This window comes from Asterias rubens, chromosome 7, assembly GCF_902459465.1.
Source record: "Asterias rubens chromosome 7, eAstRub1.3, whole genome shotgun sequence".
Lineage (NCBI taxonomy): Eukaryota > Metazoa > Echinodermata > Asteroidea > Forcipulatida > Asteriidae > Asterias > Asterias rubens.
The window spans coordinates 19,064,929-19,081,349 of record NC_047068.1 but is presented as its reverse complement, the minus strand read 5'-3'; the positions used below and the strand labels follow the sequence as shown (position 1 = coordinate 19,081,349).

The window sequence follows — 16,421 nt, the reverse complement described above, 5'->3', positions numbered from 1 at the left end:
TTCAAGTTTGTCATGAAAGGGGCTTCCATCTTTATCAAATTCAACCAGGCATGATATTGTTCAGACTTTTGGCTGATTTCAGACTTTTTATGTCGGCCAGGTGAAGAAAATCAGACAATATTTTTTCCCACAAATAAAAAAATCCTGCTCATTGGTCTACTTCTGTAATGCTTTGGACCGTTTCCAAAAGCTCCTTGGAATCTATAACCTCAGGGTTATAAAATGACATCATTTCAACACACCTTTGAGTTTGTATCCAAGTATTAGACTTTTTCTTTAGTAATGACTCTCAACCCTGTTCAACATAAAACTGTAATGAACCATTGATCATAAATTTTTAAATGTGTATTTTTCCTCAGCTACCTGTCCTTTCTTGCAATACCATGGTTCTTCCTTGCTGGGATGACATCTTTCTATATCCTCTTCAACCGAGTCTCTATCCTCCCGAACCTCCTCATCTGGTATGAGAGAAAGAAGTCAATATCCAAGGAGCAGACATCATCCCAAGTCTGCCCAGTGTGTAGTCATTCTGATTGCGTCAGGCACAAGTAAGAAACTAACACCCGTTTAAGACAGGCGCGCTAGAGTCGTGCCAAATAGATTAGGAGCGACAGTTTTGGTTTCAGACAGGTAATCTTAATATAGTATTTACATTGGCTTGGCTTATGACAAGATCAACGTCTGAAACCAAGGCACGCCAGAGTAGTTCTGAATGACTGCTTCAACAGTCAAACTTTCAACCTCATCAAGCGTGTCCAATCGCTTCTACATGTAACTGTTTCAGATGTCAAACTTTTCATGTACTTTTAATTCAGAATTTGGTTCGGCCTGACTCTAGAGGCATTGGACACCTTTGGTTATTGTACAAGACCAGTATCTCACTTGGCGTATCCAAACATGCATAAAATGACAAATCTGTGAAAATTTGGGGTCAATTGGTTATAATTGAAGTTGCAAGAAAATAATGAAAGAAAAAAAAAGAAAAAAACACCCTTGTTGCACAAATTTGGTGCTTTCAGATTCTAATTAAAAGGCTATTTGTTTTACAGTACAATTTTTTTTGACATGCATTTTCAGGGTTGAACTGACTTTGAATAAAGTGCAGCCATGGAATGATGTCTATTTACCAGAACGAGTTGATGCTGCCCTCTCAGAGGTAAGGCCAAGCCCAAATTAGCAGATACAGCTACGGCTATGGCTAGATTTACGCATCATCATGCGTTGAGGTATAGGACGTCCTTAGCAACACTCTTTAGCAACAGTCGTAGCCGTGGCTGCAGACGCCAATTAGGACACTGCCTAAGTGTTCACTAAGATTGATGCTGACCAAAGAATTAAAACAAAATTATTATCCAAAAATATCCAACATTCACAGTTACCTTTTTTATTAGGAATGTTTTTTTTTTGGTGGCGTGTCATGACCTAGAGGTTAAGAGCACCAGGCCCAATCTCTGGTGTTTCTCAACAGCAGAGTGTGGGTTTGAGTCCCAGTCATGATACATGTGTCATTAAGCAAGACACTTTACCATGATGCTTCGTCCTTTGGATGGGACGTAAAGCCGCTGGTCTCTTGTGTTGTGTAAGCGCATCAAAGAATCCAGTGCACTTGTCGAAAAGAGCAGGGGTTCGCCGCGGTATTCCTGGTTTGATTGGCAGCATATTGCGCCACAGCACCTTGTAAACCATTACATGGTGCTATGTAAAAGGAGTAGGTCTCATAATTCAAAGGTAGTCCCACATACCTTGAGTGTCACTGGGTGATGGATATGCGCACTTTGTAAGAAGCCACTATCATTATTATTCATGTTTTTATTATTATTACTATTAATATTATGGTTTGTTTTTACAGTTACTGGAGTTGATTTTGCAAGAATATGTCTACAGCTGGTACACGTAAGTTCATCTATGACCCTCAAAATAACAAAAATAGATTTCAGTGTATTAACACAAAATATATGTTGGTAAGGGTTATAAATTGCCACCTGTGAGGATAAGGGTTGATATTGTGTATGAGAAAAGCCTTTGGAGCGCTACGGTTGCTACGGTTACGCTACGGTTGCACAAATGTAAAGCACATTGATAAGGTTATTGTGAAATTCGCTATATAAGTTGTGTTATTATTGTTGTTATTATTTATCTGTCACTTGCAGTCCATTCATCAGCAAAGAGGAAGAGTTTGTGAATGAGTTGAGAATGTCACTGCGTTTTCTCATCGCTGTGGTGATACGTCGTGTCCGGGAAATCGACCTCCCGACTTTCATTCTGGACAGACTCGTCAAAGCTGCCTTGAGACATCTAGATGTTTTATTAAGAGCTAAAAGAAAAGGTAAAACCTGGTTCATACTTACTGCAAATGCAAATGCGATACAAATTTTTACGTCACAAATTCGTAACAAATAATTCGCATCAGTTGACTTGCGCTGAACTCCTGTGAAACATTCGCATCGAAAACAGGCCTGTGTCGTCAAAATCGTGTCTCATTAGCTCTCGCAGGAAGTATGAATCGGGCTTCAGTTTTCTATTGAGAATTTGTGGTGAATCATTGTAGTATAAACTAATATTTAATGCTCTATCTTTGTTATTCACGGGCCCTGAGCACGAAGGCATGCCCAAGCTGTTGCAACGACCTGTGCAGGCATCGTCTGACAAGACGACCTGACGATGATGATGATCTTTGTTATGTTCCAAGTTTGTAGTAGCATTTAATCTTTGCTTATATATGGCTGAGTGGTCTATTGCAATAAATTCAATTCGAGCATAATTTCATAAACCTGCTTGAGCACAGAATATTACTTTACTATAAGCTAACATTACATTCCATTGTTTTGTTAAGTTTCCTCTTTTCTCCCTGGATACTGTCTGGGGCTAACTTTTTAAAGAAAAGGAAGGTTTCATTTTGTTTGTACTGTCAGATTTGTATAACCGGTTAATCGTCCGAACCCTCGTCCATTATTATTGGTCCCTTTAATATTAATGCAAGACAACTTGATGGTAGCAACCTGGTAACATATGTGCTCTTTCTTGTCCAAAGCCAAGTGGGGTGAAGACTTCCAAGATTTGGTGATCAAGACGTACGGCGACCATCTCCATTGTGCAGCTAGAAATCGCAAGACGGAACACGAATACCTCAGGAATCTATGTGAACTGCTGTTTACTGTACTGATTCCAGCCAACTCTCATAATAACAAGTAAGCATGGGAAATCATCTTAACTTAAAGACACTGGACACTGTTGGTCATTGTCAAAGACCTGTCTTCTCACTTGGTGTATCTCAACATATGCATTTGGTCGTCGAAGTTGCGAGATAATAATGAAAGAAAAAACACAAAGTTATGTGCTTTCAGATGCTTGATTTCGAGACCTCAAAATTTAATTCTGAGGTCTTGAAATCAAATTCGTGGAAAATTACTTTGCTCTCCAAAACTACAGTACTTCAGAGGGAGCCGTTTCTCACAATGTTTTATACTGTTAACAGCTCTCCATTACTCGTTACCAAGTAAGGTTTTGTGCTAATAAATATTTTGAGTAATTACCAATAGTGTCCACTGCCTTTAAAAAGCCGAGTTCGCATTAGAAAAATGTTTTACAGAGATCTTGGTTAACATTCAACACTCAACCGCCACTATTATTATTATTATTATTATTATTAAAGTCAACACCCAACCTGTTGGACTGTGATGGTATGCTTGATCTTGTCAACCAAAGACCTATTAATTTACCTAAATATGTGCTTGGCATGCAAACACAGGCGCATTCAATTTGTTTATTATCTATTGATTGCTGGTCTGGATATTTTTTTTATTTCTAGGACTACAGAAACCTTCGTACGTGAAGTTGCAAGTGGATCTGTATTCTTACTGGGAATGGACGTTGTGGCAGATCCCGTAAGCTTTTTGTTCTATAATAATAATAAATTGACTGGGACCAGCTGACTGTGAATTGCTTTGTGTGACATGGCTTTAAAGGGTTTACTTTTGGGGTGTCGTAGACTAGGGGATAAGATAGTGGGTTTGAGTCCAGGTCATGACACTTGTGTCCCTGAGCAAGATACTTAACTATAATTGCTTCTCTCCACCCAGGGGTAAATGGGTACCTGTGAGGGCAGAGATGGTTCTTGTGATTGATTTAGCTTTGGAGCGCATACATGTACTTGTTGCCCTAGCTGTATACTCCCAAGGGAGCTGAGATGGCTTAAGGAATAAATAAAATGTCCCAGTGACCAGGGGTATTGATATGTTGGTGCGCTTGGAGAAGTCCTTCGGGTGTGAAAGACGCGATATCAAAACGGATTATTATTATTAATAACAATGAATTTTCCCGGAAAGCCATCTTGCTATCCAGCACCCCTGATGATGCCATACAAGGTTGCCAATAAGAATAAAGTGTCAAACAAATGTCAAATAATCCTGTATGTTTTTTTACAGGATATTGTCAACAAACTTCTGATGATTTTCTTTGACGAAGAACCGGTAAGCAATCAAAGTTAATTTCACACCAATTTTTACCAATGTTCATTTTGGACTTGTGCTGATATCCATATTTGTTTGATTGTCATCTGTCAAAGAAAGAACTAAATGCAGGAAATGTAATTACTCCATCGCATCAAAGTCAGAAAATAATCTCAGTCAAAAGTCATTTTGCACTGGTGTCCAGGCTCTTGTAATTTCTGACTTGGAATATTGCAAGCAAATATGGCAATATTTAAAATGATATACCTTCACCGCTCACACAGACCCTTGTAGTTTTTAGTGACTGAACTGTGCCAGTCCATGTGTACAATATCATTCATCTCCACAAGTTCATTTTGAATTTAATACTGAAACCCTCCTAGTTTTGGGATTAAGTTTTGTTGAATCTTGTTTTTACTTTCACAGTTTCCAGCTGCTTGTGATCCACCTTCAAAGCAAGTTGTTTTACTAGAAACTTTCAGCAATGTCCGTCCCATCAAGAAATCATCGGTAAAACTCAAATTTATAATAATAAAAAAAATAATAATAACCAGATTTATAAAGCGCCTTTTCCTATGGTTGCAAAGTGCTCACAGAAGGACAAGAAATAACAACAATGGGCATGAATCAGAGATCAAGAGGGAAACCACGACCAAGCCCGCAGCATTGAGGCAAAGAAAGTCCAGTAATAAAAGGTGGTCTCTCTGATATGTGAACGTGCAGGCCAAACCGGGCGAGAGTTACTGATTAAAAAAGCATGTTTCAGTGACGTTTTGGACATACACCTTATCACAAATACTCGGTACACGCGTGTTAGGTGTGGAATAAGGTTCATGATGGTCTAGCTAGCAATGTAGTTTGATCGCTAGCTAGACCAGTAATGCACCTCATTCTACAGTTGGCGCCTTTGCATCGGGTATTTGCCGAATGGTCTATGGCACAAGGGTAGAACTTTTGATGGAGTGTGAAATGGAATCCTAGGGCCTGAAACTGAAAATGCGCTGTTATAATATAATTATTCATGGTAAACTTTGACCTTTGTTCTTGTCCCAATCAGGCCCTCCAGTACGAAATGTCGGAGATTCTTAGCAACCATTCTCTTCTCTTCCCGTTTCTTCAATACATGAAGAGAGACGGAGCTCTGAATATTTTACAGTTCTGTCTCACTGTTGGTATGTAATTTAGTTAATTTATGTCACATTAAATAAATTACAGTGTATAGAGTAAATATTAATGTTATTAATATTAATAATAATAGTAGTGGCTTCTTATATAGCGCGCATATCCATCACTAAGTGCGCTCAAGGCACTTTAATGTACAGTATTTTCCTGCAAGGTATGGGGTACTACATTTGAATTATGAGACCTACTCTATTAACATTACACCATGTTATGGTTTACAAGGTGCTGTGGCACAGTATGCTGCCAATCCAACCAGGAACACTGGGGCGAATCCCTTTCACTTTTAACACAACAGGACTAAGCTAAAAATTAGTACAATTATTTTTGTTTTTTAGAGGATTTCAATCGGCGGAGTCTGGTGCCAGACATGACTGATGAACAGAAGCAGTCTCTACACAGAGAAGCGCAGGATCTACACCTGTTGTACTTTGCTGCAGGTGCTGTGGATAAAATCAAGTTTGATGAAGACATCGAAGAAGAGATCCAAGAAAGTAAGTCATAGATACAAGTATTCATTTATATAGGCAGTGGACACCATTGGTAATTACTCAAAATAATTGTTAGAATAAAACCTTGCTTGGTAACGAGTAATGGGGAGAGGTTGATAGTATTGTGAGAGACGGCTCCCTTTGAAGGAACGCAGTTTTCACGAAAGAAGTAATTTTCCTCAAATACGATTGCGAGACCTCAGAATTAGATTTTGAGGTCTCGAAATCAAGCATCTGAAAGCACACAACTTCATGTGACAAGGGCATTTTTTCTTTCATTATTATCTCACAAGTTCGATGACCAATTGAGCTAAACTTTTCACAGGTTTGTTATTTTATGCATAGGTTGAGATACACCAAGTGAGAGGACTGGTCTTTAACAGTTACCAATAGTGTGCAGTGTCTTTAACAATGGGCAGTTTTATACTTTGTCCTAACCACTTGACCTTAGAGACCATTGGTTGACTATTGAGGTCGACCATTTCTAACCAGCCTCATGACCATGGTTCCTTCCATGGTCCAAATAGCCTGTTCCATGCTATCATGTGTAAAGCACAGAAGGGAACCAGTGACACTATAGCGAAAACGCGGAAAGCAATGGAGCGTTGAGTACCGTGGTACCGATGGTTGACAAAGCTTCCAAACCAGTCGTTCGAGTGAGTGCGTCACTGGGCATGTACGTTAATGGTCAGTGGCCAGTCACAGGTCGACTAATGTGAGAACTCGAACTTGCTCAATGCTATCACCCACAGATTTCCAAGACATGCAAATGGAGTTCAAGTCTTTGGGTTGTCTTTGTGGGTGAGCGAAGGATGAAGCAAGTCATGTTTGGCAAGCTCACCGAAAATTATACCATTTAAAATCAGGTACCGCTGCAGAAAGTATTAATGACAACTTGTTAAAAGTCATGTTTTGTTGGTCTTTTAGTTGTGAACGGCCCATATGAAGGTGTGACAAGATTGCGAACTTCATCAACACTATTTAGGTATGTACATAAATATAAAACTGCTTTTAACGCCTGCACCCCACCCCCACCCAACAAAATCACAGGCATATTACTTGGGTTGGATTCTAACCCACAACCTTTTCAATTTTAGAGCAGATGTCTTACCAACTAGACCACCGAAATAGCTATCATGGCTATATATTAGCAGCGCTTAAATCTGTGTACTGTATTAGACTTCAATATAAACCACAACTGACTTGGTAAATTTTTGAATGATTTTTTGGGTTGAACAAAGAAACATTGACTAGAGTGTGACTCGAACCAACGACCTTCGGATTAACGTGCCGGCGCTCTACCAACTGAGCTATCTATCAAGAAAAGTTTACAAAACGGGCTAGTTGACTAAATTGACAAAATAAGGAGACCGCCAGCATAGGGCTAGATAGCTCAATTGGTAGAGCGTCGGCTCGCTAATCCGGAGATCGTTGGTTCGAGTTCCACTCTTGTAAATTTGTCTTTGTTTAACCCCCAAAATCATTTAAAAATTTACCCAGTCAGTTTCCCTTGTGGTTTATATTGATATCTGAAACAAAAAGTCGCATCCCCTTAAGGTGATCCCTTGGCTGCCGCCTACCAGGTTGTATCTTAATTTGGGTGTGATCCCTGGCTACACGGCAGTTAACGGTTGTATGGCTTCTGACTGACAACCCCAACACCGATTTTGACAAAATAGGGACACCGCCAATATAGGGCTAGATAGCTCATTTGATAGAGTGCCGGCACATTCATCCGGAGGTCATTGGTTCGAGTCCCACTCTAGTCAATTTTCTTTGTTCAACCCCCAAAATCTGTTTTGGACTTATTACATAAAGTTGCCTAAAACTGTATTTCTTTACAGAGCGTATGAGCATGCATATAAGCTGATGGAGAATGTGTTCTGTCCATTGTTTCATCACAGTGATGAGGTAAGTTTATTTATTTCTACATGTTTATGTGTACACTGCCTCAAATAGCACCCAGCACTAATGCTTTACACTCACATCTCTCTTAATGAATGTTTTCTTTTCATTATCGTTGACAGTATTACACATTAATGTGTGGAAAACGACAGCAGGTTCTCCCCAAACTTCAGCAGAGGTGAGTGTCAAAACCGGGTTCTGTCAATCTCATAACTGCAAAAGAATAAGCCCTGATAAACTGCTAAGCACTAAAGTCATGTTTAGCAGAAACAGGTTACCAGCCAAGACCATGTATTGAACAATGTTTGTGAGTGGTACCTTGCTTCATTTGTATTTAGCAGAAACAAAATTTGGAGCACCGTTTGCTACTAAACAGCTTTATGAAACTGAGCCCATCCCACTATGAATTGCAAATTATTTCAAAGCAAGTTTTTTTAATCCATGAAAACCTGCCTAATCATTTACAACAAGTCAAACACAATAAATACAGAGTTTTAGTGGAAATTAAAAAAATTGTTTTTAATGGCCTACAGTTTGACCCTAGCAGAGTCTTCCTCGAATGCTAAAAAAAACACACAAATTTTTCACATTACAAGTTCACTTTATCAATCACTTGACCCAATTCAGCAAATTTTGTACACTATTTGGCCAAACGACCATACTTGTTTTAGTTTTAAATAATGCTAATTAAAATTTAAATATAACGTACATGTATTACTGACTGTTTCAAGATAATGTTTTTATTTAATGCTTAATTGTATCATCTCATAACTATATCATGAGCACAACGATGAACATGTACAACAGTCATCTTTAAAGGTGCTGGACACTATTGGTAATTACTCAAAATAATTGGAAGCATAGAAACTTACTTGGTAACGAGCAACAAAGAGCTGTTGATAGTATATACCATTGTGAGAAAGGCTCTCTCTGAAGAATCATAGTTTTCGAGAAAGAGGTATTTGTTTTACTCAAATATTGAAATATGTCTGGCCTGAAGCGTTTTTAGGCATCTGAAAGCACACAAATTTGTGTTATTTTTTCATTCATTATTTGTTTGCATCTTCGTTGACCAAATAAGTCAACATTTTTACAGTTATTTTTCCGAATATAAACAATTATGGGATACACCAAGTGAGACTACTTGTCTTTGACAATTACCAAAGATGTCCAGGGCCTATATCATTGATTCACCCTCACTGCTTTACACACCTGAGTTACAGCATTGGACAACTATATATCACTCGTTTATTGTCCATCCATAAAAAGTAATACATTGCATGACCAATCAATATATATTTCATATAATAATGAATGTTTATGAGTGCGCAATGGTGAGGATATTTTCACGAGTTGAAAGATGGAGTGTTCCATTCCATGAGGAGACAGTCCATCTTCCAATAAATGACTTCAATTTCTTATAAATATTTGGTTTGCGGTAACACTATGTGTGTTTCTTTACTTGCCATCTACATGTACATGGGCATTAAAAACAGTGGTGTTGGAGTATGGAACAAACATTGTACACATAGTTCACTCACACCATCGATGTAATACAATGTATACATGAAGGCAGTTGATCAGGGCCCAATTTCATAGAGCTGCTAAGCACAAAAACTTGCTTAGCATGAAATTTCTTCCTTGATAAAAACAGGATTACCAACCAAATGTCCATTTGTTGCATATTGCTTGTTACTGGTTTTCAGCTGTTGTTTGCTTATAAATCCTGAAAATCACTTGAAAATTTGGTTGGTAACCCTGTTTTTGTCCAGGCAAAAATTTCATGCTAAGCAAATTTTTGTGCATAGCAGCTCCAATTTCATGGCTCACCGTAAGCAAAGAATCGGTGCATACAAAAGCATGGTAGCATAAAAATTGTAAAGAATCAGTGCATACGAAAGCATGGTATTCAGCGCTTTTGTCTGCACTTTTCACAGCCTTTTAGCAAGAAATTTTGGCTTGTGTGCAAGCGTACTCCACATACGCATTCTGCGCTTACACACCTAGCGCAGAAATTTGATGCTTGCACGAAAGTCGAGAATTCGGCAGTAAGCAGAGCCATGGAATTGGGCCCTGTTGACATGGTTGAAGAGATCTGTTGAAGCAGGCAGTAGAAGAAGGCAGTTGAAGGAAATGATATTCATTGCACTCTAGAATCACCTTGCCCTTTTAGCACCATGTTTGGTTGACCAGGTAATACGGGTGACATGTATTTACTCAAGTGTAAAATTTATCGCATAATGTTTCCCTCTGTTCTTGCCACTGTTTATAATTCTTGTATTACTGCTTACATTTTGGAGCCCTGAATCTGAGTTACCTCCAACCCCACCGGTTATTCCTTCCCCTCAACCAACGCCACCACCACAACGAGCTGCAAACTCCACTAAGTATGCCACTGGGCCCAACCATTATGGTGTAATGTCAGACAGTGTCGATTGTGTTTGCTTGTATGTGATGTTCGTGATAGTATTTAGCAAAGTGATCATTATAATAACAGTGGCTTCTTATATAGCGCGCATATCCGTCACTCAGTGGCGCTCATGGCACTTCAACATTCAGTATTTTCCTGCAAGGTACATATGTGGGACTATGTTTTAATTATGAGACCTACTCCTTTTACATAGCACCATGCAATGGTTGACAAGGTGCTGTTGCGCAATGTGCTGCCAATCAAAGGAACACCAGGGCAACCCTTTCTCTTTACGATAAGTGCTCTGGGTTATTTTATGTGAGTTACACAACACCCAGAACCAACAGCTTTATGTCACATCTGAAGGATGAAACCTCATGGTTAAGTGTCTTGCATAAGGACACGTATGTCACGACCGGGATTAAAACCCACACTCTGCTGATCAGAAACACCAGAGTTTGAATCCGGTGCTCTTAATCACTAGGCCATGACATACCTTAAACTCTTAAGTCCCAGCTAGACTTCCTCTGTGCTACACTAAAACACAGTGTCCTAATCGAAAAGGCTCTGGTTAACTCGGAACATTTTCTTAGCTCTATAATTGACATATAATGCTCGCTATATTGCCTTTAATAACATTCAGTGACCAAATAATTTGAGTTAAACAAGCGATAAATAGAGGTCACTTGAGATTAAACCTCAGATACCCTCCAAAAAAACCTCAAAAACCACAAGGCTAGCCAAAAGTTACAACCTTTTTATTCCTTCTTTAAGATAAAGTGAAAATACTGAGGCTTATGGACACATTATGCTTGTCATACATTTGTTGGCTGTTTTCCCCAACATAGCGTTGCTCTGCATAAGAACATTGGCCGTTCACTCTATGAATGTTATTCTTAAATTTACAGATTGAATGTAGAGATTACTGTTGTGGTGTGAGTTTGTGTATGCAAGCTTTGTTCATTGTATGTAAGACGTGTTTACTGTTTAGTAACAGTACAGGACTAGCTTTTGTAATTCAATGTTTCATATTTTTTACATACAAGTGTATGTAATAATAACAGATTATGTTTAGCTCTACATTAATTGCTAGATGTTTTAACTTGTTACCGTCCAGAATGTAACACAGTCTAGTTCAAACTTGTAGCTTGTCACTCAGATTAAAGGTGACATCTTATGCAAAAATTACGGAAGAATTTGTATATCTGGAATAATTCCATGCTACAGGGGATCATTTTGTTTAGCAACCTCAGATCTGCCGTGTTTTATATTTCTTTATTGTCGTATATACTCAATCAAAAATTGTGTGTAGTGTTTTCCCTCTTGTAAAGCCCGGTTCATACTTCCTGCGATTGCGAAGCGTTATTTTGGCGCCACAAATTCACAGTGACTAATTCGCATCAGTTGCCCTGTGCTCGACCCCTTCGAAACATTCGCTGTGAAAACAGCAACGTGACGTTAAAATTCACTTCGCCTTTGCATTTGCAGGAAGTATGAACAGGGCTTCACTCCACTTTCAACATCTAATATAATTTCAACATTTATTATTGGCATGTATCCCTTGCCTTGTGCAAAGTATTGCTTGATTGTTTAGTAGTCCGACCAACACTGTTGGTTTTTTATAGGAAAGAGAGTGATTTCATGACATATTTCCCATTTCTCAAGAGGAAATATAGATCTTGTGTTTTCAGTTGTGTTAACTAGCATCCCATCACAAATTGTGACTAGTAAGGCCTTATCCAGCAGGGGTGGATTTCACAAAGAGTTAAGACTAGTCTTATCTCGAGTTAGGACGAGTAGAGGACGAGCCTTAAGTTTTTATCTCCTAGAACTAGCCCTATGTTAGGACTAGTCCTAACTTTTTGTAAAATCAACCCCAGTATTTGGAATTGTGACATCGTGCAAAGTTGTAAAGTTTTCAGCATGCAGAGTGTGACATGTTCTTAAATGTTTGTCATTCTCACAAATCAATTACAATATTATAACTTATGTTTGAACAATTTCTATATTAATGATTTGGGGTTGAACAAAAAAGAATTTACTAGAGAGTGGGACTCGAACCAATGACCTCCATATTAACGTGCCGGAGGTCATTGGTTTGAGTCCAACTCTAGTAAATTTGTCTTTGTTTGGCCCCAAATCATTTAAATTTTACCCACTCGGTTACCCTTGTGGTTTACAACATTTTCTATATAGCTACATGTATCTTCTAGACCATTCAAGTAAAGCAGAACTTGAAATATCCCTACATAATATTTATTTCTCCTCATGACTTGTCTTTTTCCAAAGGACCATGACAAAGAGATCAAGTGATCCAATTGCTGCTATGCACAGACTTGGCAGTAAAATCAAAGGGGTGTTTAGAAGCTCCAATGGTAAGTTCAAATCTATTCAACAAAAATAGATTTCTAAATGTGTAGGCCAAAGACCTATCATGCAAGGAATTTTACAAAAACTTGGTGTGTCGCATGCAGTATTTACATAGACGTACTTCCATAGAGCGCATCATTGTGCATTAAAAAACAACTCCCTTTTGCCTGTACAGATGGCTGACTTATGACATCAAGTGGGAACTATCTTTTATGTTAAAATTGATTTGAACAACAGTCATCAATTACTCGGTAGGATTTGATCGCAATGTATACATTTGTTTCAAAGTTTTCATTTATTTTATTGCCGTATGAAAACAACTAAACCCTCTAAGCAGATCAGCATGAAACAGTCTCCTGACCATGACTAGAGCAAGCTAGTCGAAATAATGAGACAAATTAAGAACTCACTCCGCGATAGTGAAGTTCGAGAAGTACCTCGAAAGTAGTAGTCCGGGCCAATTGTCTATCCTCCGTCCAGGTAGTCGTTAAAAGCAGGACAGTTCTTTTCAGAACGGAGAAGTCTCCAGAACTTCGAAATCCACTTTGCGGTAGTAGAATATAAACCAAGACAAGTTCCCAAAAGAACATAATCTACCCAGCAAATAGATACACACATGGTGTTACCGCAAACCAAATGTATATCATGAAACTTACACCCGGTTCAGACTGACCGCCAGCGTCGCGCCGGAACAAATAGATTAGGAGCGACTCTGGGTCAACCCAATTAAATTTTGGTTTTATACAGGTGAACTTAACATAACATTTACATTAGGTTCAGCTCATTACAAGATCGACGTCTGAAACCAAGGCGCTCCAGAGTCGTTCTGACTGACTGCAACAGTCGATCTTTCGAATTCTAGCTCGTCCAGTCGCTCCTAACTGTTTCAGATGCAAACTTTTTATGTACTTAATTCAGAATTTGGTTCGGCGTGACTCTGGAACGCCTGTCTGAAACAGGTGTTGGATTATTACAATGTTTTTTTTCTGTTCATCCTTAGCTGATGGAGATTCAGTGAGTTTGTCTTCTTTAGATATCACAGAGTCAGAGTCCAGCCAACCAACAGTAAGTAATGCTTACATAACCTTGAGCAAGATATTAAACCTCGTCCACTATTAAATTGCTTTTTACCATCAAGCAGTATATGGGTGTATCTGTGAGGGTAGTGTTGTTGATGTGAATGATTAGAAACCAGTGCGCTAACTTGGCTGCCGATGCTGCATACTTCTAAGGAGTTGAGATGGTTTTGAGTAATGCCTATGGTCCAACAAGAAATGAGGCTAATGGTTTGAAAAAGTGTATGTCTATATGTACTTGCCAGGTAGAGTATATCTACTTGCCAGCTAATTCAATGTCCACAAATGTATGTGATAAAGCATATATAAGAACCAAGTATTATTTTATTTATTTAATAATTTGTTTCAAATATTCTCAGTCAGATGCAGAAATGATATCTGATGATGAGGAGCCGTCTGGAGTCAAGTCTCCCATCCATGATCTTAGTGCATGGAGAGTTAGCATACCTAAAATAGAAGCCAGACTAGATGGTACCAAGGATTACTTTGTGTATATCATTGCCCTTCAACGGATTGATGTCAAAGAAGGACTTGGGGAGGATACATCTTGGGAAGTTGAGAGGTAAAAAAAAAGAGTCTCAAACTTTGTAGTTTGTTTCCTAAATGTAGGGTCATAGATTTGGATTTTGTCAGCGTAATGCTGATTTACAGTCCAAATTATCAATGAAGAAACATTCATAAATACCTCTGACAGTTTCGCTATTCCTATTGTTGGAGAGCGCATCACGTGGGTGTGTATAAACCTTTGTTAATGACCAGTAAAAAGTGTTGAAACATGGGCGTGACACGTGAGTTTGCACCTGTGCTTATAAGACAGTTTCTTCATTCCTATTGGTCGAGAGCAACGGCCGGGACAGCTGTGCCACATCAGGCGATACGCGCACAGCATTCCCTTATAAGGAGTTGTTTACCCGAGGGCCTTACCATTTCATAGCTGGAGGGGTGTTGTGTTGAAAGAAATCATTGAACAATTATAATTTTTGCATTTATTTTATTTTTTGATAAAAAAGTGTTGATGTTTTTTGACCGAAAAGGTATTTATGAATGGGAATCAAAGTGTGTTGAATTGGTTTTCAACTAGTGGTTTAAACCTGCCAAGGCCTGGTTCTTGATAATTTACCTCGACTTCGTCTCGTTAAATTTATCAAGAACCAGGCCTCCTTGGGTTTAAAGCACTAGTTGAAAACGTCTTCACCACACATTGATTCCCTAAATTAAGCCTGTGTGAATTGTGTAGAAGTCTTGACTATTGATTGCTTAGTCGAGTCGTGACTACCATATTTTCCAACTACTCGGTAAAGATGCTACCACGGCTACTACAAAAATAGTTGCAACTTCCTGCTTGTGAACCACTGTTAATGACCAAGACATTTTGTTTTTCACCTTTCAGACGTTACCATGAGTTCCATGTACTAGAGGCCAAGTTAAGAGAGTTCCACGGTAAGGAAATCTAGCAAATCTTACACTGGCTGTTTTCTTCAATGTTACTATTATTTGTAAGTGTGAGTGCAGAATTGACCCAAAATCTTAGCATATTTTTATTAGAATAATTACCTGCTGCAAATTATATAGTTTAAATAAAGAGTGTGAGATGACAACAAAACTAAGAAATTGTTAGATTTGTCAGCTTTCTTTTGCCACGATTAAGCCCGTTTCATACTTCCTGCGAATGCGATACAAATTTTGGCGTCAGAAATTTGCAACAAATAGTTCGCGTCAGTTTTGTCATGCAAAATATTTGCTGCCATAAACAGCCCTGTGATGTTAAAATTTGTATCGCATTCGCATTTGTATGAACGAGGCATATGTGTCGTTTCAAGACACCTAAAAACGTCTCATTTTACACAGTTGAATTGATGTGACCTCTAGAGACAACTGTTTCTTAATCATCCAATTATATGTAGGTATATTTGAAGACGCTCAACTGCCGTCTAGAAGACCACTTCCTTTTGCTTCTAGGTCTCTAGAGTTCATGGAGAAAAGAAAAGAAAGCTGTGAGAAATTCCTTCAGGTAAAGTCCGATAATGATACTAATGGTTCTGATAAAGCACTGTATCAAACATGATGGTGTCTCAAAGCACCCTTTATATTTCCTATGGAGCTTTGTTCAAAATATAAGCAATTACCAAAGGTGTTCATTGCCTTAAAGGCCTGCGCTAAGCATCGCTTTTTTGGCGTTTCAACTCAAATGATTTTCGCACTAAGAAGGTGCTGCAATTACAACAAATTGGTGAGTTTATTAAAATAGTTTGCCGCACTTAAAGTAATTCAAAATGGCGATGCAGGAAAAACCATGCTAAAGACTCGCGTGTCATGATCGCTATTCGAGCTGTGATAGTCAATGACAAAATCATCTTGAAATTGTTCTCCACCTTACTGTTCTTATTATAACCATCATTGGTGAGTAGCGTTCATAGTCTTTTTTTTTAAGTGGCAAACAGAATATACTAGTTTAATTCTGAAATCTACAAATTATGTTTGTTCCAGTCAGAATTTGTTTTCCATCCCATCCCAGAATACTCCCAGCTAAGGAGAACCTTCA

General features: G+C 38.5%; 1 protein-coding gene across 3 annotated transcripts in view; it reads left to right on the top strand.

Annotated features, from left to right (window-relative positions):
- Positions 1–16,421, top strand: part of LOC117292795 (sorting nexin-14-like) — a 36,674-nt gene that overhangs the window by 2,535 nt on the left and 17,718 nt on the right. For 2 of the 3 annotated variants that reach the window (XR_004519320.1, XM_033774955.1), the window contains exons 2-20: positions 360–548; positions 1,078–1,156; positions 1,850–1,893; positions 2,151–2,326; positions 3,032–3,188; positions 3,809–3,884; positions 4,425–4,469; positions 4,875–4,958; positions 5,506–5,620; positions 5,966–6,121; positions 7,046–7,103; positions 7,963–8,029; positions 8,146–8,201; positions 10,324–10,410; positions 12,723–12,808; positions 13,804–13,868; positions 14,239–14,441; positions 15,270–15,319; positions 15,784–15,890. Coding sequence is in view for 2 of the 3 variants with exons in the window: in XM_033774955.1 (XP_033630846.1) it covers positions 360–548; positions 1,078–1,156; positions 1,850–1,893; positions 2,151–2,326; positions 3,032–3,188; positions 3,809–3,884; positions 4,425–4,469; positions 4,875–4,958; positions 5,506–5,620; positions 5,966–6,121; positions 7,046–7,103; positions 7,963–8,029; positions 8,146–8,201; positions 10,324–10,410; positions 12,723–12,808; positions 13,804–13,868; positions 14,239–14,441; positions 15,270–15,319; positions 15,784–15,890 (1,900 nt within the window). In the remaining variant the exon portion in view is untranslated. The remainder of the gene's footprint in view (positions 1–359; positions 549–1,077; positions 1,157–1,849; positions 1,894–2,150; positions 2,327–3,031; positions 3,189–3,808; positions 3,885–4,424; positions 4,470–4,874; positions 4,959–5,505; positions 5,621–5,965; positions 6,122–7,045; positions 7,104–7,962; positions 8,030–8,145; positions 8,202–10,323; positions 10,411–12,722; positions 12,809–13,803; positions 13,869–14,238; positions 14,442–15,269; positions 15,320–15,783; positions 15,891–16,421) is intronic. The other variant, XM_033774956.1, reaches the window with a different exon arrangement.